The sequence below is a fragment of the Chelonia mydas genome, chromosome 1, assembly GCF_015237465.2.
Source record: "Chelonia mydas isolate rCheMyd1 chromosome 1, rCheMyd1.pri.v2, whole genome shotgun sequence".
Taxonomy (NCBI): Eukaryota; Metazoa; Chordata; order Testudines; family Cheloniidae; genus Chelonia; species Chelonia mydas.
Genome location: NC_057849.1, coordinates 187,971,734 through 187,996,816, shown reverse-complemented (window position 1 = coordinate 187,996,816; position 25,083 = coordinate 187,971,734). Strand labels below are relative to the sequence as shown.

Genomic DNA, 25,083 nt, shown 5'->3' with positions numbered 1-25,083 from the left:
TTTTGCTGCTACTGAAATTGCATTTTTTGGTCATTAAAATATTGGCAATTTTTTTTTCACCCAGTTCTGGTTGTCAGTTTTTTAACATGGGCAAAGCCCTAGTTTTTGTTCTCAGAAACCGCTGAAATAGTTTGCCAGAAATATTTAGCCTGTATCAGACTTCCAGCACAGAAAGCTTCAGCCCACACACAGTTTAGGTTTGAAGTTGTAAGCAACTGAAAACAGGATCTTATTATAGGAAGTATTGGGCTCAGGTTATTACAAAGAAAACAGCTGGTTTAAAAACAAAACAACCAAAAAAAAAAAAAACAGATTCAAAATGTTGCCCTTGTTTCACTGTGGAGACAAACCAATTTCCACAATTTTTTGGGAAAACTTTGGTCACTTTTCTAAGTATTTTAGAACTTTTTTTTCATTTTAACTGTCATTATTTGTATTGTGGTAGTGCCTAGCAGTCCCCGTCATAGACCGGGGCCCCATTGTGCTATGCACTGCACAAACACAACTACAAAATGGCCCTTGCCCCGAAGAGTTTACAATCTAAGGATCAGCCAGCAGATGGATACAGACAAACTGGGGAGCAAAAGGAATCAATGAGACAATATTGGTCAGCATGTTAGCTAGTGTTCTCGGTACACCAGCAGCCTAACTATTATCAAGCATGAATGTGGGGAGGAGTTTATCTAGAGGACAAAAGAGAGTTCTATCATGAGAGCTGCAGGGACACTAGACTCTGTGCTTTACCAGAGAACTAAAGAATGATCTCCCGCTTGGAAGTCCCTCCCTTTGCATTCTGCAATGTATCCTGGTCCCTTCTGGAAAATGGAAGCGCAACAACTCTGTTTAACTTACCTGCTACCCTTGGAACTTGTTAAGGTATTAGGGAACAAACAAAGAGCGAGTCAGTGTAGATAGCAGGAGGGCATCAAAGGAAATAACTAAGAGCAGTGATCTACACAGCAATAGTATATTAAAAGTGGTGAAAAATTTTGAATTGGATGAGGTAGGAGGTGAAGAGATTCAGAATGGGGAGTAGCTGCTCTTTTTTTGGTGGTAGGATTTTGAGTAGCTTGGGAGCAGGGTTCATGTGGAAGAGCCAAAATATAGATATACCTTAAATTTGTTAGTCTCTAAGCTGCCAAAAGTACTCCTTTTCTTTTTGCGAATACAGACTAACACGGCTGCTACTCTGAAACCGGAGATAAGTTGGACTCTCTAGAGACAGAGTGGAGGAAATCCATCGGGACTTAATAGTTTTGATGTGGGAGGAAAGAATCAAAACCAAACAAAAGCTTTCAAACATGAGTATTGAGGAGGACAATGGTGTTTTTTCACGGTGATGGGAGGGAGTTAAGATTTCTCCACATTGGTCTTGAGCTGTTAGGATATTTAAGCAGAGGAGAGATGTGAGCCTCAATAGAAAGCATGGAAACGACTGGGAACTTTGATAAATGCAGTATTGGTAGATTGGAAATGGATGGAAACCTAAAGTGAGTTAAAGGAGAGGAAATGAAAGCATCAGAAAGAGCCGTCAATCACACTCAAGGAGTTGGGGGGGAGGGAAGGAGTAACTCACTGAAGAGGCAGGAGTTAGTGTTGTTCTTATGTGCATGTTAGAATGTTCAAACTGAAGTCAGCAAAAAGTGAGAAAGCAAATAAAATGAAGTACTGCATGGTGAATAGTGAAAAAGAACTGCATATATAGATAACGAGGAGGGGATGAGTAAGGGAGCTAGAGAACCAGGCAAGGAATAAGAGATATAAAGGGAACAGATTGAGTGGCTGTTGTATTGTTGGAAACTAGATAAGAAAATTTGGAATGACCGAGTATGAAGGGAGAAGAACTGGGGCTATAGTGAACTTGCTCCAGACTGCTGAGAGGATATTCTAAAAAGCTTTTACCTTGTCCCCTACTATTCTTAACTCAAAAGGCCCTTCACAACATACACAGGAATTGCTTTTTGGTATGTAGGAACTAACTCTAGCCAAGCTGTCAGTGCTGTACTGTGCAAATGCTGTGCGTGTGGCCAAATTATACTTCTCTCATCATTAAAAGGTAGGGATGAGATCATGACTACTAGCTTCTAGTCACGTGCCTTCTGTTCCTGTAAAGTGGAACCTCTGTTGATTACATACGTCTGTGATATCCTTAGGCTTACTCTGGGTTTTAAAATGCTTTGAAATCCTCTGGATGCAATGCGCTACCAAAAAGCATGATGTTATGGAGAACTCAGTATGTACCTCAGAGTCTTAGCTGTCAGTCAGCCATGGCTGTCTGCCCCTGCACTAATGAAGTTGGAATAGCCAGAGGCCTTTGATCTCAGTTTGAAAGCCGCATTCCATATATGGTCAGAAGATGAAAGGATTGTTTGCTTAAGAGGGATGGAAAGCCTGCAGCTGCACTTGGCCTCTGCCAACCTGAGCTTTTGCTGGCAGCTGAAAAACTATCAGGCCTGCTCAGGTGCTCTCTGTTGAGCTGTGCAAGCCAGTGCTCCCCTGTAGCTTGGTATCCCGAGAGCATAATAATTGTTAAGACAAATCTAAAGATTTTAATTCCCTGTGTGCACAAAATGTTTTTACCAGCTTTCCTGCTTGTTTGCTACAGACTCCTCAAAAGAGCCTGGGTATAGCACTGAAGTTTCATAACTACACTATCAGTGAGAAGAGCATCAAGGGCTGTGAGCGGGGATGGTGGAGAATTAATGAACACATGTAAGTACTTCCACATAGTTATTAAACTAGGAATTGTCGGTAAACTCATTCATGCTACTGAGGCATCTGGGTTAAGTAATTCTTAGAAAAAGGGGGAAGAAGAGAGATTCAGCAACAAGCATAGCATCTGTAACATGCCCCTTTGTTTGGAATGATTTGTATAACTATAAACCTAAAATCAGATATTTTTCTAATTAAAAGAACAGCTAGGCTGAAGAGAAGGGCTCTCTCTCTCTCTCTCCTCATGCAAGAGATATGAATGGGAGAATGTTATGAAGACGGATGTCCTGTGAACCATGCAAAATAGCTTTGGGTTCACCGGGTTAATCAAACTGAATTTTTTGTACAACTTTTTAACCTGTAACTTAATTTCATGATTGCTCAAAAGAGATATTGAATCTTATTGGAGTCTAGTGAAAGCATATCAGGTATCATGAGGACTTTATTAGGGAAGGCATGGTTCTTCTGTCCCTATCCCCATCCCCTACCCAAAGTGCTAAGCTGGCATAGTTGGGTGCCCTGTGTGTGGTACATTTACCTGTCATTAGAATATTGCTGATTCTTTAGTTTCCGCCCCACAGGCTCTTTGCATCCATTTTTCACTCTGTTGCAGGTTTGTTTGTTTTTTTTTAACCCTTCCCTTCACTCTTTACTTGTTGGGTTCCCCGCTCTCCCCTGCCCCCACAATCTTGCTTTACTGGAACATCAAATCCAGTTAGCTGTTAACTCAAACTTTAACTTCTGAACCTGCTTTGGAAACTAGTCCAAGTTTGGGCCTACTTGAGGATATGAAAAGCTCACTAGCTAGAAAAAATGCCTTCCCATTGTTATAATCCTATACAGTTAAGTATTTAAATGAGGCTCAACCTCCTTCTGAAGTTTCTGGCATTGACTTTTTATGGAAGCTGGTCACTGTACTACATGGACACTAAGTACCTCCCATATCAAATAGACATCTGGAGGACTTCATTTTTTCCTGAACTAGTTATAGAGTACCTGTGAAATTCCTCAGGGTACAATCTGGACTGTTGAACAGCTGTGTCCCCTCAATTCTGCAGGCTGGGGTGTCTCTTACACTGCTTTGCTGTGAGTAACCACTCCTGGTCTGCTCACACGCAGCCTCCATCATGTAAATTACTTCCAGCTATACAGTATGAGTGCTATGGCCAACCACTCTTGAATTACACTGCGGAGTAACACCAGCAAATTCCCAGTCCCAGACTTTCCCCCAGAAATGTGCGTCTTGTACGGCCAAGCTCTCTCCTGAACAACACAACCTCACAGAAAGTCCATCATTTTATTAATAGAAAATGATATATGCACAAATCCTGTTATTTCAAATATTTCAAATGGAGTTTCCCAAACACTTCAGTCTGATCACACTGGTTTAGATAAAAAAATAAAACAAGTTTATTAACTATAGAAAGAGAGATTTTTAAATGATTACAAGTAATGAGGTGCAAAAGTCAGAATTGGTTACAAGAAAATAAAAAGTAAATCACAAACTAATATCAAAGAAAAGGTCTCTCTCACCACATGCTTCAGCAGTCTTACTGGCTGGATTCCTTTCAGCCAGGATCCCTCCTCCAGTTCAGTGTTACTTGCCTTGTCTTTTAGAAGGTGTTGATGCTTTGAGCAGAGAGAAAGGGGGGAGTATATTTGGGGCATCTGTTCCCCTTTCTTATAGTTCTCTTTTTCTTTGAAAATCTCCTCCAGCTGAGGTTCAGGAGACCAAGACTGTGGGGACAGGAACCTCTCGCTATTTTCTTGCCAAAATGTAGATATCTTGCCCACATCCTTTTTTCCTGCCAAAGAATGGTCTCTTAACCAGGTGATAGTCGATTTGATTTTGTTGACACCTGTCTGAGGCATCAGTTTGCCTTTCGTCTCTGAGGAACTGGTTTGTGCCTGCTTTTCTAAACTTGGAACATGTCTCAGCAATGTCATAGAATAGAATCTTATAACTTTACATACCATGTTGTCAGACATATTTTACAGGACAGTAATGATCAGCAAAGTATGAGTTTTCAAATGATACCTCACAAGGCATACTTTGTGCAAAACTGTAAAAAGGGTCAACATAAGGATACATATTGTCACAGTACCTTGAAGGATTTAGGATGTAAGAAGACTTCTGGGACGATTTCATATCCAATGTGATATCTGAAAATGACGCTGGGGTGGGGCATTATTAGTGGGAATCTCTCCATGAAGAGCCTCTTTTAAAATAATTATGGTCCAGCTGCTTGCCTGCTGATTCATAGGATTTTTTTTTCTTTTTTTTTTTTAAAGTGTGGCCCATGGTAACTTTATTTTAGTGGTTTAATTTTCGAATGTGAGGACTGGGACCATATTCCTGATCTTGGTAACCTGGTGATATTACAGCTAGGGCTGGGTCAAATTTTCCATTCAAACTGCTTTTCAAAGGAAAACCAGGTGTTTAACTAAACAAACTTTTGCAGCAAGTGTCTGGAAAATAAATGCACTTCTGACCAGTTCTAACGACAGCGTTAACTATGTTGGGTGAACCTGGTTAAAACGCTGCTGGAGACTGGTGTGGTTTTGAGGATTGGAGAAAGGCCTTGGAATATACTGTAGCTGTGATGACTGGGACCCCCGCCCCCAAAATTACTACAGCTGTCTGTTCTGATTACATGGGGACAGGTTTAGCCAGTGAGGGACCCACTAGTCCTACTGTATGACTTTCACTGTCTATTCAGTGAGCCCAAAAAACTTCTGCCTACCCAGAGAGCACACACATTCTGAGAACTGATTTTGCGAAAGTTTTCACAGGCCTCTAAAAATAGATGTCATATTGTTAATGTTTCTGTGTGTGAAAACGCCACCAGAAGAATTCCACATACTGTGATAAGCTGTAAACATTTCCACAAGGGACTGTTTTAAAAACTACTCTGCTTCAGCACCTCATTGTGCATCCCATCAGAAGTCACTGCCAGGTCATCTTGTGGGGGTGAGAGGAGGCAGTCTCTCCTGGCTTTGGGAGCAGGTGGTTAAGTATGGTAGCTGGTTTCTTCACTATGGAGGTGTTGGGTGCAGAGTGGGGCCCCCTTGTATTGAAGGAAGCTGAGGTATGGAGCAGGTCTCTGCTAGCTAGTAGGGAGGAATCAGACGTCTAATAAGCCTCCTGCTGTGTGCGCATTCTGGCAGGTCCTATCTTGCTATGGGGGTGTTAGCAAGCATGTGGCAAATGAACCACACGCACTCCTATTGGCCCTGACAAAATGCAGTAAGTCCCTGCTCCTAGTAGTAGGGCAACAGAACTGGGGGGGGTGAGGGGGGGGCTTGGTCAACAACGCACTTGCATGAGCTCCCTTCTGCTCAGCTGTGTGAACATGGTTTGGGGTTTTACAGCTCACACTTTGCATAGCTGTTCTTGTGCCATTTAAAAAGCCATACACCTCTTTCCATTTACTGCTGGAGCAAAATCTCCTTCATACTTAATTTTGCTTTGCATGGGAGCTTTATTGCACCAAAACCCCTCACAGCAACAACTTTTCCCATTCTATACAGTAGACGGTTGTGGTGCACACAGACGCCGGTTAATGTCCATTAGTTCCTTGAATCCTCATGAGAAGTGGACTGATTAACTTCTCTGCTATCTTCTGTATTGAATATACTCTTATCTGTTTATACAGCATCTAGCACAATGGGGTTCAGGTCCTGTTGCGATAACTGGGCCTAGAAATTTACCCTAATTGTAAGCTCAAATGTAAAAATTGAGGTGTAAGTTCATAAGATGTCACAATAACTTGTAATGATAAATGGTGATGTGGAGGAAAAGGTACGAAACAGAGACTGACTGAATTGTGCCAAACAAAAAGTTATAGTTATACTGATATAACTCAAGGCCAGTGTTAAGATTATACCTGGTAAACAAGAGGAGTTGGGGACTGGAGATCAGTGAATGAAAATTGGTGTGTCAGAACCTAGGCCTAATTGCTGGGCAAAATAATGAGGATGGGGAATTCTACCCATCACTCCCTTTTGAGGTTCTGAAAGAGACTTTGGGGGAATAATTGGCTACTAGAGCAAGCTTCACCATTATGGCTGCCATCCCACCATCTCTTGAGACCCCCCCTGGGCCTTCGTCATCCTGAGAAATATCCTGGCCAGAGGGGGACTCTCATGACATCCCCATCAATGCTGGCTTCAGCTAAATCCTAAACACCACCTGAGATGTGAGACTTTGCCCCCTTTTCTCCGCCTGTGCACCTAAATATGTCCTTTTCCTTCCCTACCTTCTTTTTTCTCTTGCCTATCTCTCTCCCTTTTCCTTCTGTTTAATAAGTGTCTGGCTTAGCTGGCCAACCTATGTATTCTGTAACACTGCTGTAAGCCTGTGATTAGAGAGTGACAACTAAAAGTAGTGTCCTAAAAGGCCCGATGCTGTTAGAAGTTTGCCAGGTCTCAAAGTAAGACTCTGTGCTGTCCTGGTGTTTTTCAAGCAGTGAGGTTGCAAGTGAATGTCAACACCAGTCTTACTTTTTTCTGTATCTTTAATAAAAGGTTAAAATTATTAACGATGTGTATGACATGGTATTAAGCTGGTTGAGGTCTCTGTATACCAAACCTTGTTTAAAAGTGTTTACATAACCCAGTCACAGTCCAACATTAAACAGATATTTGGCCCAGATATTGAGCCTAAATTAATACAACAGAAGTACCATAATAAACAGAATGAATAAAATGTAACTTCTAGTTCCAGCCTACAAATCAGTCCTTCTCAAACAGTGCCTCAAATCCAATAATTCCTACGATCCTTTCTTGAGTTTAGTAGGTGTTAACCAAAGTTGTTTTTGAAACAGTTCTGCTCTTGGCTACGCTTGCAAATTAAAGGTGTTCAGCATCAATTCAACTGCTTCCATTGCTATCACCTCTTGATAATGATGGGTATTTTGCTAGTGTAGGTAAGGCCTTAAAGCTGACAGATTATTCCTCATGATAAACTGTTAGTTTGGGGAACTTTTCCTTTATTACTGTCAAATTCTAGACAAGCCTCAGTGCTTAAATGTTGCTCAGAATTTTTTCCACTTTCAAAAGCTTACTCTATTTTTAAAATGAGTCTAAAAGGCTCATGGATGGCATTCTTTTTATATATATTTTTATTGTGTGTGTGTGTATACACATGCTAAATATAAATATTGTTTTATGGCAGTGTCTACAGATCATGTGCAGCCTCTGTGGCATCTTTTGATTAAAGGTGCCATAGAAATGCACCTGGACGGGCTGGCTTAAGTGTTTCTTGGCATCTATGGGCAATTTAGCTTTCTCAGATTCAGTAAGTGGCATCTAGGCAGAAATCCAGAGAAGCTGTTTGCCAAGATGGCAGCTTAAACGAGATGTGCACCCAAGGCAGTTCTCCATCTTTCATTCAGTCCACTTGTTTAAAGACTTTGCTTTCAAAGGGAAAAGCCCTTGAATATTAATAATAGATGTGGGCTTGGTGGTTGCTTGCCAGGTAACTTATTTTTTCCCTGGTACCCTTTCTCTCAAAACATCCAGGTCCTCCTTTATCCTTCTGACTGTTTCCTGCCCTCTCCTTAGGAATAAGAGGGCAGCTGGAATGCTACATTTTTATGAGGACATGGGGACCACTTAGGCTGGTCACTAGAAGACCATTTGGAGAACTTCTTTCCACCAGTTCGTTTGTCATATCTATACCAAACGTACTTTCAATGTAACATTTTCTTAATGTTTTCAAAACATTCACTTTTCATGGTGAAGTTTTTGGGTTCCAGTATTTATTTAGCCCTGAACAGAACTATAATCTAGTTCCATTTTGAATTATTTCACACTAACTGAAAGAACAAAACAGAATAAGTCTCCAAGAGACAGCACGTGTGTTCTCTTCTGCACTTCTCATCAGCTCTACCTCTCAGAATAGCATCTGCCCTTGGCAGGAAGACTGCTAGAAAGTTAAAGATGCAGTACAAACAAGTCACCTCTCATAGCTACCTGCACTACACCCAGCTCATAAGAAAGCTCCCTAAGTTGTTAGATTCTGTTTCAGATTTTGGTCCTGTTATATTTTCCAAACCCTTCTACTGTACATGCAGTGGAATGTTTCAGATGCTACCACGAGGGAGAAGAATTGTTGTTCTTAACCTCTGAGGATAGGACATGAAGCAATGGGCTTAAATTGCAGCAAGGGCGGTTTAGGTTGGATGTTAGGAAAAACTTCCTAACTGTCAGAGTGGTTAAGCACTGGATAAATTGCCTAGGGAGGTTGTGGAATCTCCTTCATTGGAGATTTTTTAAGAGCAGGTTAGACAAACACCTGTCAGTGTCTAGATCAGTGGTTCTCAACTCTGGTCCACTGCTTGTTCAGGGAAAGCCCCTGGCGGGCCGGGCTGGGCCAGTTTGTTTACCTGTTGCGTCCGCAGGTTCGGCTGATCACAGCTCCCACTGGCCGCAGTTCGCTGCTCTAGGCCAATGGGGGGCTGTAGAAAGTGGTGCGGGCTGAGGGACATGCTGGCTGCCCTTCCTGCAGCCCCCATTGGCATAGAGCAGCAAACCGTGGCCAGTTGGGAGCCGTGATCAGCCAAACTTGCAGACGCGGTAGGTAAACAAACCAGCCCGGTGCACCAGGGGCTTTCCCTGAACAAGCGGTGGACCAGAGCTGAGAACCACTCATCTAGATAATACTTAGCCCTGCCATGAGTGCAGGGGACTGGACTAGATGTCCTCTTGAGGTCCCTTCCAGTCCTGTGATTCTATGATCAATACACTGGGGACTTAAGGAGCCACCTGTTGCTATTACGTTTTCTCTTGCAAATGGCACTAGTCACACTGACAAGGAGAAGGCTAGCCATAGTAAAATTGTACTAAGATTTAAGAAAGCAGCCTTCTCTCCCTACCCCAGTCAATCCACAATGCTGAGCTTCTCCTTTTCCCCCAGCACAGTTTCAATAAGAAAAAAAATATTTCTGGAACTTAAAAACCTAATTGCCAGGTGCCGGTGCTTCTGGACATAGCAACGAATGCAGTTAGAGCACTGTATTCCATGTTAAGAGTTATGTTCCAATGAAGATGAATACTTCCATGTGCCTTCTGGGTCAGCAGTTTAACACAGTTGCCATAGTTTCCTCATTTCTACCTTAAATCTGGAGTGTTAACATTTTTAGTTCACTTTATCCATTAAAGCCTGTTCCTGCAGTGATGGGAACTTTGTGTAGATGGCTTATGATGATTTCCCTTCCCCCCCGCCCCCACCGATGGTGCCCGAGCACTTTGGCTGCACAGCGAATCACCGTACCTTATCTAAAATCACGGGCTTACTGAAATCTTAGGTTCAAATCGCAGTAGCAGTGTTGCCAACTCTCATGATTTTATCACAGGTCTTGGGATTTTTGGTGTATATGTTCAAGCCCCAGCTCCTGGAGTCAAGAGGCTACATGCAAAATCTCAGTATTCATTAAAGAAAGTTAAGTTTCTCCCTCACTCCTGCAGGGAACAGCTTGAAGGCATGCAGTGAGAGCCTCAGGGCTCAGAACCTACAAGGCAAAAATCCTGAATGTGGTGTTTAAATAAAGTCTCTCAATTTTTAAGTCAGTCCCATGATTACTTTTTTTTTTTGAATGCTTGAGGTTGGCAATCGTGCAGTAGGTTCGATTTCCCCCTCTGTAGTTCAGTGAGAAGTGCATTGAGCTATGTAACTTACTGTGCATGTGTCTTTCAGATGAGACCTCTTCTCCCCCATCCCCTCCAAAAAGAAAACAGTCTCATCTGCTCTGTGAGGGATAACGTCACACTTCTCATTTTCCCTTGTCTCCTAGGCTAAAATCTGTTAGGCAGCTATACTGTGTACTAGGTGGCCGCACTTTGGCGATGTTGTACTTAAATAGTATGTGAAGCACTTTAGTGCAAAAGTGGCTTTTTAACTAACGTTATCATCACTCACTTTTAGGTACTGTGGCTACTACATTGATCACCAAACAGTTTTCCGTGTCGCAAGCTCTGTAGTGAACGTTGAGCTTCAGTGTAGTTCCAAGCTTTCAGAGCAGCCGCTTCTGGTGGAATATGGGAGCTACAACATCAGCCAACGTAAGATGGATTTCACTTTTTTTCCATGCATGTTTATAAAATCCCTTTTTGAATTAAAATATTTATCACAAGTTTAGTTTTATTAAGATTCATGACAAATGGGTTTTGGATTTCCCGAGAAACTGAATTAACTTGAGAATAAATATTCCAAGTAAATCCTGTTTTCTTCACTAACCTTAAGTAAAAGACTTTAAACCTAAAATAAGTCAATGACCTACCCTGAGATTTATCAACTGGTTCACAGTGTTCTAAAATGTCAGCTAAATTTGCCATTCTGTCACCCCCCCACACACACACACCAAAGCCATTGTTAATGCCTGTCTTTGCTGTTGCTGCTCCAGAGAGCTCCCTCAATTAAACAGTGCACCAATTAACAAACTCTGACCATACAGTTTTTTCTATGGGTTTGCGTACTCTACCATGCAGCAATCATAACTAAAGAGCCAGCTATGAACAGCAGAAGTTGTAGGTAGTTGGTGTAAAACCATAGGGAATCTTTATTGGGCAACATAACACAGAAAAGATGTATGTGAGGGAGGGGGAAATACATGAGGCTATAGTAGGAAAAAATCCCAACTGAGATCTGTTTAATTGAGGGGGACTGTGTGTATAAATCTTATACTCTAAACTTTCTTATGCCCATCTTCTACACTGGAACTGGACTGGTCCATACTGCAGTGACATTTGCATTTGACATGCATAAACAGAAATGGACATCAGAAAGGAATCTGAATATTAAAAAAAGAACCAGACCATTCTTGTTTCTGTGGTGAAAGTTGAGTGAAGAGTCGGGCTAACATTAAATGCTTTCCAGGAAGTTAAGGGGGCAGTAATAACACAGCTAAAAATATTTTTTAACAGGTTTCAGAGTAGAAGCCGTGTTAGCCTGTATCCGCAAAAAGAACAGGAGTACTTGTGGCACCTTAGAAACTAACAAAAGCTACCATACAAACTGTGAGAGGCTAATTAGTTAAGATGAGCTATTTTACTTTGTTTTCTTACAATATTTTAATGGCGTTACTTTCCTGTTGTGAATTACAAATATTTGGAAGCAGAGAATTGATAGATTATGCATTTTGCCTTCAGCATGTCCAGCCGAGTACTTCAAATGTTCCACCGGCTTATGCATTGAGCAGGCTCAGCGCTGTGATGGAGTAAATGACTGCTTTGATGAAAGCGATGAACTCTTTTGTGGTTAGTATTTGCTTATTATTTGCAAACGGAAACCCAAAGTATGTGTTAGCATTTTTTCTGTTGGAATTTAAAGAAGATAGTACTAGAAAACTTGAGATTTCCAGCCTGTTTTTGCAGGCCTAAGATTAATTCAGTTTTGGTTGCTTAAACAATTGTGAAAAAATTTTGAGCCTTGTTTATTTGCTATAGCCACGGTGGTGATATTAAAGAGCAAGGGGATATAGGTCAATCAGTTATCCAAAAATAACTGAAAGAAGTCATGTTTGTTTTCCTCTGGAGGGTGACGTTGTTAAATTAAAACATTCTATGTCCCACCCGCTTCCTCATCCTCTTCATCTTAGCAATGCGACTTTATTCGAAATGCACATTAATGGGTGCTGTTGGGGACAGGCTATATAGCGGGTTAGTGCACTAGCCTTCAGTCATTAAGGATGCATTATCTGAAGACTATAATGGAAAGGATGGCTGAACATCAGATTGGAGATAACCAGTTACAGTTAAAATCAATAGGGTGTACTGTATTAATTGAGATGGAATATACGGGCCCAAAGAGTTGAAGTTGTTACCATGATCCTGAAACCGTGCAGCTTTAAACAGTGTTAAACAAGGGTTGGGGTTTGGTATATTGAGACCTCAGCCTGCTTAGTACCATGGTAAACACTTTAAACTTTTTTATTAAAGAGAAAGGAAAGAAGGAAAAATAGTTAAAGCATTTGAAATGTAAAGTATTAAGACTTTAATTTTAATAATATTGCTTGTTCCCTTTCTCTCTAGCTAGAGAGAGGTTTCAGAAGGAAAATGCCCTTATTTGACAGTCTCTTAGATGGTATTAAAGATGTTAATATTTGTCCTTTGTGGGGAAAGAGAAGAAATTAGTTGTGATTGGCTGGAGCTGTTTGTTCTTGTTAAAATCCAATCCCTTTTCATCCCAGGTGGTGGTTGGGATTCAGCTGGAGCCAGGGGAGGTGGCGATGTTATTTGGGTTTCTCTCTCTGGCCCAGTCTGGTCAGGACATTTTTCAGATTAGGATGATGAAGTTCCGGTGTCCCAGGAGATGGTGGGGTGGCAACCAGGATGACTTCTCTCCAAGTCTCCTTCTTTAAGAAGCCCAAAAGCAGCAATGGATGGAATAGCCTGTCCTCTCGTTGTTTTGGCCACCAACTAGGCTTAGTATCCAACACACCAATATTGGTTCCCTAATATCCTGTTCCACACTTTCCTTGTTTACCAGTCATGATCATAGCACAGTCCTGGAGTTATATCAGTAGGCCTTTTTAGTTGGACTAATTCAGTCTTTGTTTCCCTTTTGTATCTTTTCGTATCATCATTTGTTGTTACAGGTTATTGTGAAATCTTATGAACTTACACTCAATTTTTACAGCTGACATCACAATTAGGATAAATCTGTAGGCTCAATAATTACAACCGATGTGGGTTTAATTTCTGAATCTGCCACTGACTAGTTTTGTGACCTTGGGTGATTTACTTAGTGTTCTTCTCTTTGGTTTCCTCATGCATAAGACAGTAATAATACTTACCTTTGTAAAGCACCTGGTGATAGAGGAAGATGTATAAATCTTTTAGATGGTGGCAGAGGTGGTATTAATAAAACTCTACACAGACCTCCAAACTTAGCCATGATATTTGCGTTGCTGATCTCTTGCTTTCTTCCTACTCCAGCTGTGCCCAAAGAGAATTGTAATGCCAGCTTCTTGATGCAGTATACTTCACTTGCCTGCAATGGAATACGTGACTGTGAGGATGGCAGAGATGAGCAGAACTGCACCAAAAGTATGGTTACTGTTTTGGTCATGTATGTTTCCTCTCCATCACTTACCCAACTCTAGTTGGAATATCTGGCCCAAACGAGTTACTCTAAAGGGCATAGACAAGCTCTAACATGAAAATCCTTAGACAATTGTTTTTGTGTAGGCATGAAATGATGCTTAGCTTCCTGAGATGCTTGTAAAAAAGCCCAACAAACCTCTGAGGCTGCTCTTAGGATTCAGTGCCTGTAAAGAGCTATGTGAGAGGTAAGTCTTATTAGGAGTCAGCATAGTTTTGTTTGAAGCACAGATATTTCTCAGATCAGCAAGCGACCAAAAGATCAAAATTGGGGAAATGCAACAAAAATATTTTTTTCAGGCTAGCCATGTTTTAGGCCTATTTAACTTTTATTCTAGCCATGTGAAATTTCATAGGATATTTCTGAGTTGGCAAGAAATGAGTGTTTCATTTATTTAATGTGACCCAAGAAGGAATAGAAAAAGATATGAAGGACTCAGAGGTTGGAATACACCTTACCTAAAATATGATTATTAAAGCTTCCCTCATTGAGTTGCTATGGTTAACTTATGCTGTTGTAATAAAAGCATTGACGTCTTTGCTAATGACTTTCATTGTTTTCCAGTCTACACTTAGGCCTTGCCTACACTTAAATTTTTACAGCATAACTTTGCTGGTTAGGAGCATGAAAAAAAATCACACCTCCCAGCATAGCTATGCCACCAAAAGCCTTACTGGAGATGCTGCTTATACGAGGAAAATTTTCTTTTGCTGGTATAGCTTACTCTGTTCAGTTTTTGCCAGTATAAGCTGAATATCTAATAGGGGGTTTTTGTAGTGGGGGTTTGGCCCACCAGTGGAGACCATTTCTTAGTCCACGTTGCTGGATTGACATTCCAGAAGCATATGGTTCCTTTTTGTTTCCTGTTTCAGGTATTCCTTGCACCAACCAAACTTTCAAGTGCAGAGATAATATTTGCATTAGAAAGCAAAATGCAAAGTGTGATGGAACAGCAGACTGTCTTGATGGAAGTGATGAAAGCAACTGCAGTAAGAGGCTCTCTCAACTATTAATCTTCAAATTTTAGCTTTTTATATTTAAATTACATTTTTTCCTATTTAAAGTACATACACTTTCTACTCATGGTAAGTATGTTCAGAATGTGTTAAGTACATTGTTAATAAGTTGAAGTTTGGAAATCAAGTGATATTAGGTCTGATTTGTGTTGTTACGAAACTTCCATCGTTTTTTAGTGTTTGTATTGTGAGGAGCCTTAACTCAAACTTGTGTATGTGGTTTTAATCTTCAGGTTTAAAATAGATTCTTGTCTGGGGAGCTAGAGAGCATGGCGAGTTGCAGAGTGAAGTTGGGTAGCCAGTCAAAGAATCAGATCTATTCGAGTTAAAAATTTGCCAACACTGCAGAGAGTTTTTTAATTGAAGCACCAGCTTCCTCAGTCACTTAATTTAGAGGATATTGTTCCCATTACATGATGATAAAATCCCGTCATGGATGCCTCAGCAAACCATCGGTGATTTCAATTTTCTGAGGATCATGGTAAATTTGGAGGGAGAAGGGAGAGCTGCCAAAGATAAAGAGTTATCTTGAAAAGTTACATAAAATCTAACTTTTTTACTGTGAGCTGTGTGCTAATGAAAGGTGCATGGCTGACATCACAGGATAGTAGTCCTCTGTGCACGGGAAAAAGTACAGCATGGAATACAGTGATTAAACCAATGCAATAATATCTGCCTGAATTTGCAGGTGGTCTTAGACAAATCGCTCTGAGAAGTGTAACCTGCCTCTTTCAAGGTCAAGTGTTAATTGGCACCATTTGGAACTTGAATGGCAACATGAACTATTTTAATGCAGATCAAAGCATGAAAAAGAGATGCTCTATAATGAAGATCTGTGCTATCTAAGTGGCATGTGTTTATTTCATTTATTGTAGTATTCTTCCATTACTTAGTGTAGGCTCACGCCTTTTGGCAGGGAATGTTCCATGTTAGGTTAGGACTGTGCCTACAACGGTTCTGTGATTGGGATCCGAGGTGCTACTGCAATACATGTAATCAATAATAATAAAAATCTTACGTTGGCATGATGAGAAGGTAGAATCTTGGTTTGTTTTCCAATCTGTTAGCTACAAATGTAAGTCAGAGAATATTCGTATCTCTTTATACCCGCAAGTCGTTCACATACACATCCCAGTATTGCCAATCCCAAAACATAAGCTGGACACCAAAAAATCATGACACTTAACATTTAAATCATGGTGTTTGTCTGTCATCTGACTTTTGAACTCCACTTGCCCACCCCAATGCACGTGCCAAATTAATGTTGCCAGCTCCTGCTAATTTATACTGAGACTATTTTTTGTCCCCTTTTTAAATGAGTTCTAGCCAGGGGACTCAAATAAGGTCAGAACCTCATTGTTACACACTGTCCAAACACAAAAGCATCTGTCACCTGAAGAGCTTACCTTCTCATGCAAAGCATGGCAATGAGTTTGTGATATGGGAGCTGGGAATGGGACTAGCCAAGATCCTTTTGTATAGGGCTGCCCACCAAACAACCTTTGAAAAGGAGGCATTGCTTTGTGGAAAGGGTAAGTTTGCTAACTCAGTTCTGACCTTTTTGGAGGCAGGTACGGTCCTCCACTCCTCTCGGGGGACTTCAGGCAGAATGTTCCACGCGTTGCTGTGTCTCAAATACGCTATTGGCCATATCCCGTTCTTAAAGTGATGGCTCCCATTAACGAAAACACACACACTGAAAATGCAGGCTATGAAAGGACAACAGGAAAACAAATGTTAATACAACAAATTCATTTCTAAATCCAGTGTTCTGCTACATAAAATATCCTGGGCTCCTTATGTTAACTTGGATACAGAAATATGTTTTCTTACCCCTGCATACACCATAAGTGCACAACCTTCAGATCCCTCCCACAGACCTCTTCCAGTTATAGGAATAACTGGTGAGAGGGAAGGCATGCTGTTATCTTTGCTGTAAACCAGTCTATAGAGGGAGACATGTAATAAGACTCCTGTTTGAGTCACCCTTGGGGGCTGAACCAAGGACTGATGGATCTAAAAGCATGAGCCTCTAGCACTTGAGCTTAAACCCCGCCCCCCGCAGAACTCTTAGCATGGAAGTAGTGGCAGTGTCATAAAGGTCTGAGTGATCCAACTGCTAGTGAGTGAGACAGAGCCATATGGTTCATGTAGCTAATGGAAGCACCTAATTTGCCATTTTCCTTCTGAATGCCCTGTGGCAAAATGGGTGAGACTAAGCTCTCTTACACTGGAGACTTGTGTTCTAGTCCCCAGTCTTTCTGAAGTGACCTTGTGCAATCTCTTAATTACCTCATCTGTGAGATGGGTGAGTGATAGTTAACCCCTGAAGGGTATGAAACTCCTAAAAAGAGTGGCTCATAAGAGAGGTGGTGAAATGCCTAGAAACATAAACACTCATCAGTGGAGAGCTGGGATAAGAGCTCATGGTATAGAGGCTTGTAGTTTAGTGCATCATCTTCTAGGTAACAGGGACGTGCGGGGTAGGGCGGGGAGGGGGAAATCTTTCTCCCTTGTGTTGTAAGTCACATGATGTGTGGAGCTTTTCATGTCATTGTGAGACTGCCAGTAGCAGGGGCCAAAATTGTTGTATTCATAAGTTTACAGGAGCTGGCAACAGTGATTTCTACGCCAAGTTATTGACCACTGCAAGTGTAGTCTGTGTGAAATAAACTTTTTTGGCCCCAATCCATTCCTGAGTGGACAGGTATCCAAGTCATAAACCCCTCACTGTGCCTGCCACTCAACTGCCGCTTTCTTCACAGTTTCAAGAGAAGGGCAACAATTAGAGTAGTTCAGTAATGCTGTGTAACTCCTCCAAAAGTATCTGGTCTCCTCCCCCCCACCCCCGTATCTAGTTTATATATTGAAACCCATCTACAGTAAATTTATTCTCCCAACATCTCTGCGAGGTAGGGAAGGGTTATCTCTGCTTTGCAGATGGTGAATTGAGGCACAGAGCGTGAGTGACTGGCTCACAATTGCTCCGGAAGTCTGTGGCAAAGCTAGGAGGAGAACCCAGAACTCCCCAGTCCGGTGCAGTAACCACAAGACCATCTTTTCTTTCCATGAATAGGTAAGATAAATCTAGGACCCCCTGTCTCCAGGCTTTTTGGTTCAGGGCCTTTCAGTGAAATGCATTTCAAAATGCCTTTGTTGAAGATGATGGTGGGAAGAAGGATCTTTCTTCCTCCGTTTGGGAAGCATCCTCGCACATGATGGGTGTTAGTGTCATAGAAATAATAAACTTATCAATCTTCTTTTAAAGGCTGTGGCAGTAGTAAAATCAGCGATATCTATCATCGAATCATAGGAGGCTCTGATGCACAGGAAGGTGAATGGCCCTGGCAAGTCAGCCTCCATTTTGTTGGAGTTGCTTATTGTGGGGCATCGGTGATCTCTAGGGAATGGCTTCTGTCTGCAGCTCATTGTTTTCAAGGAAACAGGTAAACAATGACATCCACTTAATGGACCTGAAGCATTTTCAGTACCTCTGAATGTGGTGGTTTCTGGTAGATATGGCACAGGGTGACTTAACTGAACACTGTCACTTGATTTCAGTTCATTTAATACTATGAATTAAATAACGAGGGGGTTTAACCAGTATCATCTTACAAAAATAATTCCCCTGCACTTCACATGTACAGAAATCCTAATGATGTCGGGGGGGTCCAGTTTTTAAATTTACCTTTCATTTCACATAGTCTAAATTAAGTTTTGGTGGCATGTTGAGTACGTACACTGTAGTCCCTCACAGCATGAGTATAAATAACAGTGTAGCCAGTGAGGATCTGCTTCGGCAGGTAAAGACATGCCAGAACCTTACGGTACATACCCTACGCACCTTTCTACATGCCCAAGCAGGGCCTCTCATGTCTACCATGCGAACTTTAGCAGACTAGTGTCTTGCTGCATTCCCACTGTCAGAGCCACATGTAGCTACCTACACACCACAGTGTGGACACAGCCTGCTTTTCACTGTAGCGTGTAACTACACATACCCTATATGCTGCCACCAGTGTAGAAAAGGCCTTCGATGCAGGTATCTACCAGGTGGTGTTACTAACAGTGTGCTGCTAACAGCAAGTTAGACGCCTTTACAGGGAGGTGTGAGGACAAGGTCCTTGTCCCAAAGAATTACTATGTAGGTAAGGCAACAAGGAAGCTTAAAAAGGGAATAGGAAGCTGCAGTAAAAGCATTTTGGGTAAAACGTGATACCAGCACGTATTCTGTTAGTTCCATATTTTGTGGTTTTGGTTTTCTTCTTTTGGGTTTAAAAATTGCCATTTTATAATTCAACACCAGGGTTTTCCTGGGCATTGTGTCATGAAGATGTTTCCAAGAATTTGTCTTGAAGATTGATTGTACATTAATCCATTGTCCATTAGGCTATCCGATCCTCGAACTTGGACTGCGCACTTAGGCATGCGCACTCAAGGGAAGGCCAGGTTTGTGTCTGCGGTGAGAAGAATCATTGTTCACGAATACTATAACAGCAGAAACTATGACTATGATATTGCACTGCTAGAGCTAAGCCTGCCATGGCCTGACACAATGCAACACGCCATTCAACCGATCTGCATACCTCCACTTTCACATAAAACACACAGCGGCGAGAAGTGCTGGATAACAGGCTGGGGTCAAAGGCAAGAAGCAGGTGAGCTCTTACTTTCGTTCACTCATAGGTCCAAACTGAGTTCCGTTGTAAGCAAATGCATCTCCATTGACTCAAGTGAGGTTGTACTGGCTCACTCCAAGGTTGAATTTGACTTGTGGCTGGTTAGTCTTCACTCTTTGCGGCATTAAGCAAGACTACGCTCAAATGGAAGGACGGGGCAGGATTCCTTATTTCCTACTGCCCTGTAGTGTGTGTGTTCTGTTCTTCCTGTCTGAAGGAGTTAAGCTTCTAGAAGTGTCTTAGGGAGGTTAACTCCAGACACTAAGACTGTTCGTTCTGATGGTAACTTGACATCCTGATTGGAGAACTCAACTGGCTAGAGTTTCTGTAGAACCAGGTAGAACTAAACATCTCATGTGTTTATGTAGTTTGGATTAAAGTTGCATGGAACTAATCTTTGTATGGTGTTAGGTGTTGTGGAATATTATTGTTGAACTATTTGTGTAGGGCCTGATCTTTGCTCCTCAGATGCATTCATGCAGCTGCTGCTATGTTAGAAGACAATGAGATGTAAGTTTTAAAAGAAAGGAACTTAATTGTTTAACACAAGTTTTGTATTGAACTTACATTTGTATTGAACAATACATTACCTTCATGGGTTGTATTGAGATAATTGCCTAGATCTGGAGCAACAAGAGTTAAACTGTTGGGCAGGGAGTCTCCAGAAGCTAACACACTAACTGTCAAATACATGAGCAGTATTTTTGAAGTCTATTAAATCAGGTTGGCTTTCTTTCAATGTGTTTTCCAGATGACCAGGGTTCAGCAATTCTGCAGAAAGCTGAGGTAGAAATTGTTGACCAAACATTGTGTCATTCCACATATGGGATTATCACAGCCCGGATGCTATGTGCGGGGATGATGTCTGGGACAAAAGATGGCTGCAAAGTAGGTTTTTTAAATACAGCTCAAATTAAATCAGTCTCTTTGATCTTTCATTGTTGCTTTATAAGTGGTAAAGAATTATTGGCTAACTGTCTTGATGTATGTATAGTACTGCTCTGAAAAACAGCTGTGCAAAAGACCTTTTTATCAGTAAATCTGCCACCTGTGTGCTGACTTCACTAGCATTAAATGTGTTGGCAGTGGTGGGAAAGGAAATATTATTACTCTGGTTCGTACTACAAAACCAACACAGCAAAGAAGAAGCTGAGACCTACTTCTTTGTGTGCATCAATAGCACTGTTTGCTAAGTTTCAGTTACAGGGCCAATGGGTCACACAAATGCAAGTCAGGATCACAAGGTCTCAGGATAAATACTGCCTTCAAACAGATGAAGACTTAAAAGAAAGCCTGAACCTAGCCTGACTCTTGGATGCCAGGTTGGGATTACAAGGTTGACAGCTGAAGTGCAAACAAGGAAGCAAGCAAGCATAATTTCACAAGTGAATAGCATACTTGATGTGGAGTCACTGAAAGACAATAAACATGGAATTCTGTAATGTCATGTGTACAGTCACTTTGCTCAGTCACTAAGATGAGTATATCTGCTCTTTTAAAACTTGAGGGGCAGAATCTGAGTGTTTTTAAATCCTGTCCTGGCCAGGATGGAAGTGGGATTGACCTATAAACCTGTCCTGTCCTTTTGCTAGTGTTGGAAAGTGATAGTAAAAAAATAAGTATCTAAGGCCTTGCCTACATAAGGAATTTGCCCCAATCCACCGATCAGGAGTTAACACTACTACAGCTATGTGGGTGGGTGTCATACATAGTCAAGGAAAGCCACAATTTGCAGCATTGATGCCTTGTCCCATTGAAAGCTGGAGTAAGCACCACTGGTGCAAATTGTAGCTGTCTGGTTTTTGTGATTCTTAGAGCTAATCAAAACTTGGAATTTCCAAATTGGGACAAAAACACTGAAATTTCTGAACTTTTGTTTTGGTAACATTGAAATGACCTGATTAAAATCTTTGATTTTGACTTATGTTTTATTAGTGTATTGTATAAGATAAAATTCAAAACAGTGAAGTTGAAACACAACATTTAAATTGTTTCCTTCAAAATATTGGATGAAATCAGTACATGTCTCTGAAAGCTTACTCCAGCTTTCAAATCAGCTTTTCTCTCGGGCAATTTTTGACCAGTTCTAGTAACCACCCTGATGGCTCCCAATTGCCAGATGTGGGGTAAAATCTCAAAGTAGAGTAGACTTGAATCATCATGTCGAGTTTAGATTTGTATCATGAATGTGGAGGAACTCTACCATGGATCATCTATTTCTATGAAATTTTGCAAATAGTACTGTTACCAGAGTACCCTAGTGATAAAGAGAATACTGCTACTAGGTTGTCTTTTATAGCATTGTAGTTGCCTTGTGTTTTTATAAGGGTTAGTATCGTTCAGAGCAGATTTCTTTATCATACTCCCCTATTTTCAAATGCTTTTATTATTTTTTCATACATATTTTCTTCATTCTGAAGCCTGTTTAAACTGTATAGTGTCATAGAAAGGAAGAAACACAATTTAAAACAAATATGCTTGGCTATCTCTCACTCATGAGTTCCACATTGTTTCTATTTGTATTTGACTTAAAGGTCCAGTCCTGTTCCCACTTAAATGTTATTTCATATTTTATTTTGGAGTTAAAAAAGCTATTTGTGGAATATTATTGTTGAACTATTTGTGTAGGGCCTGATCTTTGCTCCTCAGATGCATTCATGCAGCTGCTGGTATGTTAGAAGACAATGAGCCGTGTGCATCTATTAGAGGGCGGAATTTGGTCTTTGTTCTAAGTTGCAAGGATGATATTGAATCCTAAAATGTATTGCATTAAATCCATTAATAAAGATAATACTTTTCAATCGCAAATGAAGGTACCCCTAGTTTGGACAAAAAATAAGCGTCTATATAACTCTAAGATCATATCCAGTGCATGTTAGATGACAGCAAATGTTAGTAGAATAGGTGATACAAATGGATAAGTCTGATCTGCTTTGTATTTAATGGAATTCATTTCTTTTATTCCTAGTCAGACCTAATGGGCCAAGTTTTTCTGTCATTAAGCAAAATTTCCACTGAGCTCCATGGAGTTATTGCCCAAGTATATACTGTGGAATTTTGCCTAGGTTTTATTACTCTTTTTACCATAGAATATCTAAACTAAAATATTCTTTTCTTAGGGTGATTCTGGGGGACCCCTGTCATGTCGAAGCAATGGCGATGGAAAATGGTTTTTGACTGGCATTGTTAGCTGGGGTTATGGCTGTGGAAGACCAAATTTCCCTGGTGTATACACAAGGGTGTCAAAGTTTTCTCCGTGGATTCACAGATATGTGCCTTTGGTTTTGTAATCTGGAAATGGTCAAATGGCAACAAAGTATATTGTATCTGGATTATCTCCATTAAAATCATATTAATAAAAGTTGGTGGATGTTCTGGTTTTTTGCATGCATCACAGATCACACAAATGCCTTATCTTCAAAATGTCCACAAATTCTACTTGCTGCAATAGAAAATACAGGGCATCTGTTCAGCTGGTGGGTGAGATTGTATTTCGCATGTCTGGAAAGCCTAGTGCAAGGGATGTTTAAGGTAGACCACAGGCATGCTAGGACGAATAAGTGTCAACTTTTGAAAGCAATATGGACAGAGCAATGACTGCAATGGGAAATGACCATGCAAGTCACAACAATTGTGCAGTTTTGGCAGAAGAGTCATAGAGTTGAAGGCCAGAAGGGACCACCAGGCCATCTAACCCAGGGATCTCAAACTTAAATCACCACGCGGTCCACATGAGGACTAGTACATTGGCCCGAGGGGCACATCACTTGCACCTGCCCACCGCTGCCCCAGCCCCACCCCTTCCATGAAGCCCCGCCCCATCCGAACCCTTCCCCAAAGTCCCCACCCCAATTCCGCTCCCTCCCTGCCCCTATTCCAACCCCTTCCGCAAATCCTGGCCCTGGCCCCGCCTCTTTCCCGCCTCCTCCCCATAGCGCTCTTCCCCCCTGCCTGCTGGAAAGCCCTAAGCGCTGCCAAACAGCTGTTTGGTGGTGGGAAGCGCCTGGAGGTAGGCAGAGGAACAAGGACGCGGCTCACTGGGGGGGGGGGGAGGCAGCGGGTGAGGGGAGCTTGGCAGCCACAGGAAATAACTCCATGTGTCTGAGACCCGTGATCTAGTCTGACTTCCTGTGTATCGCAGGCCACCACCCAGCATCCAGACGCTAACTCAACAACCAAAATGAGATTACAGCTCACAGGAGACTAGACTATTATGTGCCACAGGCAGAGAATAGGAGGGACCAAGGTGCACCTGTGTTTGAGGCCCCTGCAATGGCAGAGAAATAATTAAGTGAGATATAACCAGATAATCCTGGCAAGTGACACAGGCCCACACACTGCAGAGGAAGGCAAAAAAAAAAAAAAAAAAGACAACCCGAGGTCATTTCCAGTCTGACCTGGAGGAAAACTCCTTCCTGACCCCACACATGGCAATCAGTTTCACTCTGAGCAGGTGAGCAAGAACCAGTCTTAGTGCAAACAAGAGGAAGAGTTGGGTCCCATGGCAGCAGCTGTATTTCTCTTCAAGCATGCAAAAACAAAAAGAAAAGGCAGGCCAATGAGCAGCCTAAGGAAATCAATCCAGTCTTTCTTGTGACCTGTGAGTCTTTTCCTTGTTCTTCCCATTTCTCCAAAATTACCTGGTAATAGTCTAAACAATCAGCAGTAATGGCGCCTTCTGTCAGGAAGCAGAAGATAAGATCAGTACTTATGTCACAATCAACCCATTCCCCGTAGCTGTTGATGTCCTGCATGGTGGGAGCATGAAGTAGCATCCACCTTAGTATTTGTGCCCACTAATCTTCCTTTCTTCACCTCTTCCAGCAAGAAGACAACATCAAGTGAAGGAGACCAGACTGACGTTGGAAAGCATGGCAGAAGAGTTGAGAGTAAAAGAGGGTAAATGATAGTAGACGAGTTTCATTTTCTTTTTGCTCCTCCTCAGGCACCAGCAGTCTGAATTCCAAAAGCCACTTTCCTGGGATTATCATTGGCCATCTACTGGTGACTACCTATCAATGGAACAAGTATACTAATTGACTGGGAGAAATAAGTCCTTCTGCTCTGCTGGCTGAGAACTACAGTTTCAAAACAGCTAACAACCCCACCCTGCAAGAGTGCTCGTGTGCCTGTGTTTGTACATGTATTTGACACTTTTTCTCTCTCTAAAAGCTCTTGAGAACACAATTGCTATTATAAAAAGAAAAGGAGTACTTGTGGGACCTTAGAGATTAACCAATTTATTTGAGCATAAGCTTTCGTGAGCTACAGCGATGAAGTGAGCTGTAGCTCACGAAAGCTCATGCTCAAATAAATTGGTTAGTCTCTAAGGTGCCACAAGTACTCCTTTTCTTTTTGCGAATACAGACTAACACGGCTGTTACTCTGAAAATTGCTACTACAGATATTTGTCAAGAATGAATAAAAAGTGTTATGAATACAGTCTAATGGAATCTGAGGCTTTTATTCTGAATTTACACTGAAAGTGTCGGACATCTAGATGTAGCCTGTATTAAAAAGATGTTTAAAATATTGAGGGTGAAGACACTAGTTTAGACATGCTAAAATCTAC

General features: G+C 41.4%; 1 protein-coding gene across 2 annotated transcripts in view; it reads left to right on the top strand.

Moving 5' to 3' along the window:
* The window catches only part of TMPRSS7 (transmembrane serine protease 7), a 61,647-nt gene extending 38,804 nt beyond the window's left edge, over positions 1 to 22,843 (top strand). For both annotated transcript variants that reach the window (XM_043538484.1, XM_007057543.3), the window contains 9 exons: positions 2,606 to 2,712; positions 10,640 to 10,776; positions 11,863 to 11,970; positions 13,651 to 13,761; positions 14,689 to 14,805; positions 18,101 to 18,278; positions 19,222 to 19,490; positions 20,263 to 20,399; positions 22,631 to 22,843. In XM_043538484.1, coding sequence (XP_043394419.1) covers positions 2,606 to 2,712; positions 10,640 to 10,776; positions 11,863 to 11,970; positions 13,651 to 13,761; positions 14,689 to 14,805; positions 18,101 to 18,278; positions 19,222 to 19,490; positions 20,263 to 20,399; positions 22,631 to 22,801 — 1,335 coding nt within the window. In that variant the 3' untranslated portion in view covers positions 22,802 to 22,843. The remainder of the gene's footprint in view (positions 1 to 2,605; positions 2,713 to 10,639; positions 10,777 to 11,862; positions 11,971 to 13,650; positions 13,762 to 14,688; positions 14,806 to 18,100; positions 18,279 to 19,221; positions 19,491 to 20,262; positions 20,400 to 22,630) is intronic.
* The last annotated feature ends 2,240 nt before the right edge of the window (positions 22,844 to 25,083 follow it).